This window comes from Esox lucius, chromosome 20 (assembly GCF_011004845.1).
Source record: "Esox lucius isolate fEsoLuc1 chromosome 20, fEsoLuc1.pri, whole genome shotgun sequence".
NCBI lineage: Eukaryota > Metazoa > Chordata > Actinopteri > Esociformes > Esocidae > Esox > Esox lucius.
The window spans coordinates 2,815,977-2,828,598 of record NC_047588.1 but is presented as its reverse complement, the minus strand read 5'-3'; the positions used below and the strand labels follow the sequence as shown (position 1 = coordinate 2,828,598).

Here is a 12,622-nt window from a genome sequence, read left to right as displayed (position 1 = left end):
TTCCTAATAGCTATTATGAAAATCCTAGCTTGCTGTGAAAAAGGCTTGCTGAAACATTTATAATGTGGGGTTATATAAGTACCTAAATATAGCTAAGTTATTTCAAAGATATTTCATTAACAGTTAATATAATACTTTATAAGAACTTTATACAGAACCAAACAGATGGAGGCAGGTATGGTGGGTGGGTGAGCACCCACATGCTTGTACAAACATCAACATCTGACTGAGTTAGGAACCTGATGTTTAAATAGACAGGTATACTATCTGACATGGTGATAGGAGTGATCCTGCATCAGCTGAAGCGTTGCTGACCAATTACCACTTGGGTTTCCTGGCTAAACTGGCTACACTAATTCATTAAACACAATGTTAGATAACTAATGAAAAGCTAGATAGTGAAGCTACTTACAGTACCAGGAGGAGGCCTACTCACATACATACTGTATTGTCCTTCGCTAATGTTATCTACTTTAACTAACTTGCTTGGCTAACTGACTTGGCTAACTGACTTGGTAAATGCTTCTCTGTGGTATGAATTAATGTACTGTGTATCAGACCTGGTAAAAGCCTCTCTGTGGTGTACTCAGTGTATTCAAAGGCATTTTGTTGCTAGAGGAAGACAATTTTCTTTCTAACAATCACTGATTCAGAACATGTCACATTCCTCCTTTGTCTGAAACATTCTTAGAAGTCAAATGTAAATGCTACTGTATGACTACACATCTTTCATTGTTTCATTGTTATAGTTTTGGGTTTGACATGCATCTACATCAGTGGGCTTTGCTCAGTAAGCCTTTTAACATTATTGTCGAATTCCATTAAAACTGCCAAGGAATGCAACTGTAGTACGGAAATACCACACTGCTTCCTGCATGTGTGAGTGTGTGTGTGTGTATGCGTGTAAAAGAAAGACAGAAGGTGAGAATACAAAATGTTATTGTATATCATACCATATTATGTTATTTTCTGGGTCAAGATGTTTGGGAATTTATTTAGTTAAGTTTAAGTAAAGTATTGCTCTTTCTGACAGACTGCATGACTGTGTGGTTGCTTGTCATATGACACTGGGTGTCAAAGGGCAACAGCAGCTGAATGGTCTGAAATCACAAACCAGTTCTGCAGGATATTAGCCAGTTTCTGCTGTTTTATTACCTACAGTACACAGAGGCAAGAAAGAGGGGAGCAAGAAATAGAGATTGAGAAGGAAGAAAGAAGAATCAGGGTGGGGCTTGATAGTGGGAGAACACGGACAACTGAATTATAGTTAGACAAAAATGTGAAAGAGAGAAATTAAGGAAAAGAGGGAGGAGCTGTTAGGTAGGAAGAAAGAGACAACCAGATGCAAAAGGGAGGGGCAGAGACAGGCTTCAGTATTTGTGTTTATCTTCGGCATAAAAGCAGGACAGAGAAGGGAGTAAAAGTTGGTTACATTCCTACAGTAAACCTTTTCATAGTTCCATAGTTTTTTTTTCTCTACTTCATTTACATGATTTGGTTTTTTGGGGAACATACATTCGAAAGCATTTATCAACAACATGGATAACTTCCAGACCGTCCTGCGCTTCTTCATGAACCAGAAAGCCACCATTGGTTATAGCTTCATGGCCCTCCTGACTATTGGAGGAGAACGGATCTTCACTTTGTTCTCCTTTCAGTGCCCCTGCAATCCCGACCAGAACTTTGCCTATGGCATACTCTTCCTGCTTGGCCCGGGGCTAGTACTCCTGGTGTTGGGTCTCTTTTTCAGCAACAAGCTGTGGCGTCTCTACACTGGCTGCTGTCTCAACCCCATGAAGTTATGTCCCAGGGGCAATGTTTTTCACTGCCTGAAAGTCTTGGTCAATATCTTCTCTGGTGCCTGTGTGGCTCCTATTATGTGGCTGTGTGTGGCACTGTTGAACGGGACCTTCTATGAGTGTGCAGTCAGTGGATTGGAGGATACATTTGTCGTGGATATGTTCTGTAAAAACAAGACCTTGAAATGCAGTGCCGAACTGGCCCATGTGCCCTGCGGCAAATCCAACCTGTCCAGTGATGAAAGCCAGGAGCTGTTGCGCATGTTCAAGGCTCAGTCACAGGTAAGTACAAGCAGAAATCAGATCCTGTTTTGGAGCTTTGTGTAGTGGAATTTAGTATTTGTCTCTGACCATACCTGCCATAGTTTGTCTATTCTGCTGCGATTGCTGGTAGGAGTCAGATTAAAATGCAGTTTTTGCTGAATCATTGAGAAATGTGTACTATATCTGTGTGTTCCATGTCTTCAAAATCACATACATATTAACAATATTTTACACATTCATTTTCTAGATATTAATAATACATTAATAATCATTTTCTAAGTTGCTGAGTTCTACTCCCTTTTTTGTGCAGTAACAAACTACAAGAGATTCACTGTAAAATGTCACCTTATAACTGTAAAATAACAATGATCATACTTAGTGACAGTTAAAAGTTAGAAAGGGATGGATCAGCTCAGCGTGTCAAATACAGGGGGAGGACAAATTAATGAAAACACCGTTGTTTTGAAGCAACTAAATCACAAATGCAGCTGCATTGGTCACATTAGGTTGATTGCCAATTAGTAGTACATAATGTTAGCTGTTAAAGATGTTTGAAATTTAGTACATTGATATGATTTCTGTAAAACTACTAACAATTTAGAAAGAGGCCAAATAGTCTGTGCTCAAATTGCAGGTGCATCAGTCATAACGAATGCAAAATGTGTTAATGTGTCAAAGGGAACAGTCTCAAAAATCATTACAGCATATTCCAAGCAAGGAAAAATTGCCAATCGACAAAGATGATTGTTAGTCGAGAGTCAAAGTGACTGACAGGGATAGACAGGCAGTGGCTCAATGCCTGAAATGCACTGCTTCCACAATTAACAAATTATTTAATCAGCCTCTCTGTGACTCAGCCTGGACAAATCTGAAGGTTGTGAGTTCCACAGTACTGCTATTTATGGCAGGGCTGCTATTTGAAAACTACTTGTATTCAAGGCAATGCACAAAGATGCATAAGTTTGTGTAAGAACCAAAACCTGGTAGCCTGAGCAATGGAAGAAAGTAATATGGTCGGACGAGTCATCACCCTTTTTCCTATACAGTGCGGAGAACAAGTATTTGATACACTGCCGATTTTGCAGGTTTTCCTACTTACAAAGCATGTAGAGGTCTGTAATTTTTATCATAGGTACAATTCAACTGTGCGAGACAATCAGAAAAATCACATTGTATGATTTTTTATAATTAATTAGCATTTTATTGCATGACATCACCTACCAACCAGTAAGAATTCCGGCTCTCACAGACCTGTTTGTTTTTCTTTAAGAAGCCCTCCTGTTCTCCATTCATTACCTGTATTAACTCTCAGCTGTTTGAACTTGTTACCTGTATAAAAGACACCTGTCCACACACTCAATCAAACAGACTCCAACCTCTCCACAATGGCCAAGACCAAAGAGCTGTGTAAGGACATCAGAGATAAAATTGTAGACCTGCACAAGGCTGGGATGGGCTACAGGACAATAGGCAAGCAGCTTGGTGAGAAGGCAACAACTGTTGGCGCCATTATTAGAAAACAGTCACCGTGTTTGGAGGAAGAAGAAGGATTAATTACTAAAAAATCATACAATGTGATTTTCTGGGTTTTTGTTTTAGATTCCGTCACTCACAGTTGAAGAGTACCTATGATAAAAATTACAGACTTCAACATGCTTTTGTAAGTGGGAAAACCTGCAACATCAGGATTACATTTGGAGAAAGCCCAACAGATGCCTTCAGCCCACAATGTCTGCTGCCAACTGTTAAACAGAGTGGTGGATCCATAATGGTACTGGAAGCAATCTCGTGGGAGTCATTGGGTACAGAGCGTAGGGTCATATATTAGCCAAGAGAACTGAGGTCATTTTACAGGACCAGGGGCCGTATTCCCAAACAGCACTAAACCTCCTAGCTAAGAGTTTCCTCTTAAAAACCTTTCACAAAGCTGCTAAGAACAACTTTTACTAAGGAATGGGGAGAAGTCTAAGGCTATGAGAAAGGGTGGGGTTGACCCTGTTGCTATGGCTGATGTCGTGTTCTACGAATAAGCATATGCCCACAGTGATTGGCTGATAGGGAAGAGGTCTATGTCAGTGAATTCATTATAGCAAACTGTAGAAGATATGTCATGTTGCCATATTGAAATAAAGATATTTAACATCTACTTATGTTATTAGGTAATCAGTGGGCACAGTCCAATCTGCCTTCATTTGTGCCACCCTTATGTCTGCTTATATCATCTACCAAACCTTGCATTTTGGTCTACCAGTGTGTAAAAATGGAAAAACACTCCTTGAGAAAGCATCCCAACTGCCAGACACTTGGCAGTTCGTAAAGAAATGTGCGTTTATCTTTTGATGGTGCAGCAATTCGTGAAATGATGTGTCCCATCTATAGTACCAACTACACCGGGTGGAGCCATGAAAACCAACTACACCGGGTGGAGCCTATAGCCATGAAATTGTCTTTGTTCTTTGTAAATGCCGAATGAGGAAACCAAATGATTATTCAGACGATATGGGGTCTAGAGGGCATTTATTGTTTGATGTAATATTCAAATGACAAATGACTGAGATATACAGGTGCATCCCAAAAATTTGAATATCGTGGAAAAGTTCATTTGTTCCCTTTACTAAAATCAAAGTGACACCTTCATATATTCTAGATTAATTACACAAAGCGAAACATTTCAAGCCTTTTTTGTTTCAATCTTGATGATTATGGCTTAGCTAAAAATATTAAAAGAAAAATGTATAGTTTAGAAATATTGACCTGAAAAGAGCTCTAATCAGCTAATTAAAACACCTGCAAAGTTTTCCTAAGTATGTTAATTTAGCCCGTGGCACTGCTGAGGTGTTATGGAAGTCTAGGTTTCTTTGATACAGTAGCTGCCTTCAGCTCATCTGTGTTATTGGGTCTGGTGTATGTAATTTCCCTGTTGACTGGTCAGGCGAGTTGGCTGGCCAATCAAGCACACTAATACCATGGACAAGCTACCAGTTACCAGTCGTTTTGGCACATGGGCAGGTGCCAAGTCCTGCTGGAAAAGAAAACCAGCATCTCCATAAAGCATGTCAGTAGATGGAAGCATGAACTTCTCTAAAATCTCCTGGTAGATGGCTGCATTAACTCTGGACTTGATAAAACACAGTGGACCAATACAAGCAAATGACATGGTACTCCAAATCATCACTGACTGTGGAAACTTCACACTGGACTTTGCAGATGCTGCAAAATTTATAAGAGATGCAGTCAGATGAAGGATCAGAAATAGATCCAGAAATCGACATCTCGGATGTCGGGTCTTCATGGGATTCTGATAATGAGCCACCACCTCCAAACGAACCAACAGAGACAGCAAATTCCACTGCCAGACACCACTGTAAGTTATCCTTTGCTAGTCGAATTTTTCTTATTTTTTATTACAGACTTCTACATGCTTTGTAAGTGGGAAAACCTGCAAACCGGTAGTGTATCAAATACTTGTTCTCCCCGCTGTACACTGAATAAGCAATTTGCCAAAGGGTTGTTTAACAAAGATACAGGCAGTGCTATGGATTTCACTGACCCCACAACCGTTCCACCAGGAGCAAATAGAGGATTAATTGCGCATTCGGGGTACTCTAGAAACTCCCAACATTTGGGCCCAATACATTGACATTTTCCAGCAAGAGCGTTTACCCCTAAATACCGTTGACTTTAGAGTCAAATTAACAAGAGCAAAAGATTAATTATGCCTAATGGCCGCGGCTGATGGGGATTTTGGTCTAAAACTGCTGAGTGCATCACTTTTTGAGAAAAAAGTTGCTCTATCTCCGGCCGTTTGTTTAGGACATTCCCAGGCCTTAATGAAAGGAAATGCCCTGTATCCACTTCAAAGAATAACTATGAAAACATTGAGCATCCCCAGAGGATCTAGAATTTGCAGTCAAGACAATTTGTTTTTGGGTGCACACCCCCGCAGCATTGTTATCGGATTGGTTGATCATGTGGCTAGCACCGGGTATCTCGATAAAAAACGCTTTTATTTCCGTAATTTCAATGCAGAGTATGTGGCCCTCTGACAGGACGGACGTCAAATTGCAGCTAAGGCCTTCCAACCAAATTTAAATAACGGTATATGCGTTAGAGAATTTTATAATCTATACTTGGCTACGGGAAGACATTTAAAAGATATGGTTTTGCCTATCGAGAGAAAGGACAACGCATTGGATACACCCTGCACGCTGTCAACCTAGCTTCAGATGAAGACACCACAGGAAGTATTTCAGTGGTCTCCACCGGTAGCCTACAATTAGAAATGAGATTCAGAGACCCGTTAGACTGTACAGCTAGTATGCAAACACCTGAAGACAAGTCATGGTGGATTACTATTTATCAAAACAAACATGAATATCCAAGAGACCAGTCAATGTTCTCCCGGCAAGTGCCTTGGATCTGCGTCTTGTGAGCAACATTAAAGAAACACTTCCGGGTCACGTAAATCTGGAATTTTTCTAAATAAAAGAGACCAACGAATTACTTAAAAACTGAGATAAATTGAGTTTATTAATTGTTTGAGAACATTGACAACAATTCAAATATGATCATATTTAAGACTAATTTCGATAAAAAGTGGGTGTTAAAACACGTTCCAAGGGTAAAATTCAGACAATGCCAATGACAGAATATGGAATACATATTGCCTCATAACTAATAAACTATTGAATATTCCACAGAGAAAGCAGTGTAGGAAATGTCCAGGAGAATGTGTAGAGTAAGACAAACCTGTCTAATCATGGGGAACAGTGTGCTACATATAGCCACACAATATTTCCACACCCTCTTTTTCCACAATGTAACTTAATGGAGACTCAATGGATAAAATACATAAAATACATATTGGCCTATAAAAAAAAAAACTATTCTATACGCCGCAGTGAATGTATTGTAGGGAATGTTCAGGAGACTCGATATAATGATTATATGCAAATAAATCAAGGGGCACTCTCTATTATAGAATAGTTTCTTTTTTATAGGCCAATATGTATTTCATATGCATTGAGTTGCATTGTGGCCAATGGGGTGGGCGGAGTAAAACACCAGCAACAATTGCAAATACAGAGTGCCCCTTGATTTCTTTGCATATAATTACTCTATCCACCTTCCTTGACATTTCCTACAATACATTCACCGCGGCGTATAGAACAGTTTTTTTTTTATAGGCCAATATATATTTCATATGCATTGAGTTACATTATGGCCAATGGGGTGGGCGGAGTAAAACCCCAGCAACAATTGCAAATACAGAGTGCCCCTCGATTTCTTTGCATATAATCATTCTATCGAGTCTCCTGAACATTTCCTACAATACATTCACCGCGGCGTATAGAATAGTCTTTTTTTTATGGGCCAATATGTATTTCATATCCATTGAGTTGCATTGTGGCCAATGGGGTGGGTGGAGTAAAACACCAGCAACAATAGCAAATACAGAGTGTCCCTTGATTTCTTTGCATATAATTACTCTATACACCTTCCTTGACATTTCCTACAATACATTCACCGGGGCGTATAGAACAGGTTTTTTTTTTTATATGCCAATATATATTTCATATGCATTGAGTTACATTATGGCCAATAGGGTGGGCTGAGTAAAACACCAGCAACAATTGCAAATACAGAGTGCCCCTTGATTTCTTTGCATATAATCATTCTATCGAGTCTCCTGAACATTTCCTACAATACATTAACTCAATTTATCTCAGTTTTTAAGTAATTCGGTGGTCTCTTTTATTTTGAAAAATTCCAGATTTTCGTGACCCGGAAGTGTTTCTTTAATGTTGCTCACAAGACACAGATGTGTAGAATTTACTGTCCATGTGGAAACTAGGGAAATTAAAGTGACAACAACTCGGTTTTAAACCAAAAATCCATAAATAACGTTTTTGCAAATTCATAACATATTCTAAGTTTTGAAATTCTTAATATATCATACAATTTGCACATTCTAATGTAATTACAAATATCTTTAAAATGTATGTAGTGTCCCTGATGTTAGTATTAGAGCTAACGTTTCACTTACTGTTTTAGTGACCAGCTTACAAAAGCTGTAAAAACAATATTTTTTTATATTTTAAAATGTTGAAAAAACAGTTTAAATGGAATGGAAGCCATAACTTTACAACAATACATGCTGAGTCAGTTGATATTTTTTATGTCAGAATATTGAATGTCATGGATCGTGTTGCACTGGTAAAGGTAAAGAAAACTATTAGCAAACTGAAAACACCAAGGAGAACCACCATGATGGTAAGCGCCCTGAAAAGAGAATGTAGGAAAAAGGAACATAAGTGGAGGAAAACTAAACTTCAAATCCACTATGACATCTATACACAAAGGCTTGATAGCTTCAACTATGAGTTACACAGGGCCAGACAGCAACATTTATCGGGAATGATCAACAAGATCTCTATTTGCCATGGTTGACAAGCTTACAAACCCCCAAAAGCATATATCATCAGAACTCATGTCCACTGTGAAATGTAATGAATTTGCGTGTTTTTTGTGTGAAACAATGTAAAGTACGGACCTTCAGAACAACACAGTCTAACAATGACACTGTACCGTCACTACGACCACCAAGACATAACTTGGTTATTATGGCGCAATTTAATACAATTGATCAAAAATCCCTAGAAAAAACAGTTTGACATCTTAAGGAAATATGGAAATAGGCTTTTATGTTATATATTTTATTTAACCGGGGGGGGGGACACATTTTAGACCTGAGTCCCATTCACAAATGTGCCCTGGGAACACAACCAAACAAATGGCACATAAATATAAATACATATAAAATATGCAAATATATACGCAGTTTGTTAGAAATAAAAATCCTTAGCCATTAAAACAAACCGACCCAAGGGCACTAAGGCATCCAAACAACGTATCGATTGGATGCCTTCCAAACATTGGGTGCTAAGCATGATAAAGCTGATCTACCACGCTCAGCGTTTACCAAAGGGATCAGTAATGTTAACCAACCCTGTGACCTGATGTTATAATCAGAAACTCTGAGCTTCAACAGAGAAGTAAGTTGGAATTCTATGGAGAAGGGCTTTGTAAAAAATAAGAGTAATGCAGAAGTCTATGGGTCTTTAATTACACGCAGCCAACTTTTATTAAAACTGACAGGTGTATTAAAACGAAGGGCACTATGAAAAACAGAGTTAAAGGATCTCAGGGTCGTGTCTTTTGCACTGTGGTATATAGTATATCCATAATGTAGAACAGGTAAAAACCTTGACTGAACAAATAACTTCCTTCTAGTCAGGGAGAAGCAATATTTATTTCTATAAAAGAATCCCACTTTACAATTAAGTTTCTTAACTAGCTCTGTTAAATGTTTCTTGATGGATAGATCACTGTCTGTCCACATACCAAGGTGTTTGTATGCAGGTACTAGTTTAATCATGGAACCATTAATTGAATAAAGATACAATCCAGACTTTGAGAAAAGCATGTATTTCATTTTCCCAATATTTAGATCAAGCTTTAGAATTGTAATGGCGCCCTGAACAGCTATAAAATCAGACTGCAAACTTTACACTGCTAGATCAATAGTTGGAGCATAGATAATAGTGTCATCTGCATACAGACGAAGAGCATAGTCTTTAACAGATTGCCCAATATCATTAATGTAAAGAGTAAAAAGAACAGGTCCTAAAATGTATCTGCATGGAACCCCTTTATGTACCTCAAGAAAATCAGACATAATGGCCAGAGTACAATGTTTAAGATATAGGCACAAAACCACAGCTAAGGCCTAATTGGGACAATTTCCTTAATAATATATCATGATCAACTGGGTCAAAGGTCTTAGAAAGGTCTATAAACAGGGCAGCAACACTTTCATTCAAAAGCATTGATAACATCATTCATAACAAGTTTGGTTGTTGTCATTTGGATTCATCACACCATTTACACCAATACATAAGCCCATATGTAAGAGTTTTCTAATACTATTTCAGCCATGTTCGGTAAAAGAAGGGGAAGAGACAAATTGTGACATTATTTTAAATTCAGTAATGTAAATGTTACAAGCATAATCCCTCACACCTTTAAGATATCACATACACACAAACATATTATTTTTTTGTACTGAACATTTGAAGCAATGACAAATGGTTGAGTGTAATTGTTATTCGTAATAGTTTTTGATGCATTCTATCTGCATTTTAAGGGTTTCTAATATGTATTTAGTGATGTTTGTTTTCATATTTCTAAATGTGTGTAGCGACCTTGGTAAGGCCCCTACTCACCCCTACAAAGGGGATATCCCTATTTAGAGCAGTGCCCATCTGGGGACGCTACCTGCTAAACACTACGTGTGTTATAGCTCAGCTATAAAAATGACCAGGGTCTCAGTTTGACTCATCTGTATAAATAAAGGTTAATACTGACCAAATTCTGCATGATTGTTATAACATTTTATATAACATAGAATACTGTGGTTGCTAAAAAAAATACAAATTAAGCTACAAGACCAACTTTACAGTAACTTTCTAACCTTTTAAGCAACAGAAACAAAACCATCTAAGCCGTCTTCACATACTGAGATTGAGGGCCGCTGTTCCGTTCAATTAGTTTTTCTCTCCAGTAGATAAGTCCCTTACAAATGAATGAATACTAAAGAGCCATTGCTAATTATAAAATATATTTAGTTGGGTGGGGGTTCCATAATTCGGGTATGAGTTAACAGACCATGCACTGTAAAAAGTGGGATTTTTCCTGGCCATTCACTTTTAATACTTTAAAACAAGCGAGCAAGCCTACGACCAGAACATTTGTTTTCTGTAATGATTTTCAATTGAAAAATCTTTGCATTGTTTATTAACACTATTCATTTGTCTCTCTGTATCCCAAGATCCTGGGCTGGTGTATCATCATCATTTCAGTCACAATAGGTCTCCTTGGGACCTGCTATACCAACTGCCGCTCACAGGTCAGTTACCTGCAGCTCACCTTTTGGAAGCGTTACATAGAAAAGGAGAATGAGCAGTTTGATACCTTCACTCTGGAGTATGCCTCCAAGTTGGCTGAGAGGAACATTAAGAGCTTCTTTGAGAATCGTGAACCTGAGAAATTCCCATTTCCAAACCATAAATCCTGGGAGGAGATTTCTGCACTCTACAGCTTCACTAAGAGTGAGCAGTACTACAGCACCCTGCATAGGTATGTTGAACGTGATGGCCGAGACTACAGCCCTGAGAGGCGACCATTCAAGATGGACTTGGAGCATGTATAAAGATGAACTGAGAGTGGGGAATTGAATGGCTATGAGAAGTTTACAAAGATTAAACAAATACCCTTTATAATGTTATTGTATGAATTGTTTTCCATTTCTTTTACCTTTAAGACACATGGCAGTATATACAGTATAACACTATAGAATAAACTCTGACTCAAAATAAGTATTGTTGCTTCATTTTCACCAAAGCACTGATATCAATGCATAACAAGCAAATTGGACGACATTCTTGTGTCTCTACACCCTCAGCAAAGCTGTCTTTTTCATTAAATATTTGGACATATGGATATGTACAACATTGTTGAAATATACAGTTAACCAAATTATACAAATTACTCTGAAAGAGTATATATTCTGGAATCCTAAAAAATGTGGAATTCATGGTTGACTCAATGATGGCAAGTTGGCTGAGGTAGCAAAGCAGTCCCAAACTATACTACCTCCATGCTTTATGGTTAGTATGAGGTCATTTTGTTAAAAGACAGTTACTTGTTTTTGCCAAACATCTCCACCTTTGACTTACAGTGGATATAAAAAGTCTAAACACCCCTCTTAAAATGTGAGGTGTTTGTGATGTAAAAACCTCACAATCATGTCAGAACCTTTTTCACTTTTAATGTGACCAATAATGTGAACAATTCAATTGAAAAACAAACTAAAATCTTCAAGGGGGAAAATGAAAAACCTTACAATAACCTGGTTGCATTAGTGTGCACACCCTCTTATAACTGTGGATGTGGCTGTGTTCAGAATTAACCAATCACATTCAAATTCATGTTAAATAGAAGTAATTACACACCAGCCATCATTTAAAATGACTCTGATTAATCACAAATAAAGTTCAGCTGTTCTAGTAGGATTTCCTTGACATTTTCTTAGTTGCATCTCAGAGCAAAAGCCATGGTCCGCAGACAGCTTCCAAAGCATCAGAGGGATCTCATTGTTTAAAGATATCAGTCAGTTGAAGGGTACAAAATAATTTCCAAAGCATTAGATATACCATGGAACACAGTGAAGACAGTCATCAGTGGAGAAAAGATGGCACAACAAAGACATTACCAAGAACTGGACATCCCTCCAAAATTGATGAAAAGGTCAGGGAGGCTTTCAAGATGAAATGGTCAGGGAGGCTTTCAAGAGGCCTACAGCAACATTAAAGGAACTGCAGGAATTTCTGGCAAGTACTGGCTGTGTGCAACATGTGACAACAATCTCCCGTATTCTTCATATTAATGGGCTATGGGGTAGGGTGGCAAGATGGAAGCCTTTTCTTACAAAGAAAAAC

General features: G+C 38.2%; 1 protein-coding gene across 1 annotated transcript; it reads left to right on the top strand.

Annotated features, from left to right (window-relative positions):
* The first annotated feature begins 1,145 nt into the window (after positions 1-1,145).
* Positions 1,146-11,398, top strand: LOC105009754 (calcium homeostasis modulator protein 5). Its single transcript, XM_010869185.4, has 2 exons — positions 1,146-2,081; positions 10,954-11,398. Exons 1-2 carry the CDS (start codon positions 1,539-1,541, stop codon positions 11,332-11,334), a joined length of 924 nt encoding a protein of 307 aa, XP_010867487.1. The 5' UTR covers positions 1,146-1,538; the 3' UTR covers positions 11,335-11,398.
* The last annotated feature ends 1,224 nt before the right edge of the window (positions 11,399-12,622 follow it).

Coding starts and splice junctions, on each gene's coding strand:
- LOC105009754 (XM_010869185.4), top strand. CDS start 1,539: ATGGATAACTTCCAGACCGTCCTGCGCTTCTTCATGAACCAGAAAGCC. Junction 2,082..10,953: donor TGTTCAAGGCTCAGTCACAG/GTAAGTACAAGC, acceptor CTGTATCCCAAG/ATCCTGGGCTGGTGTATCAT.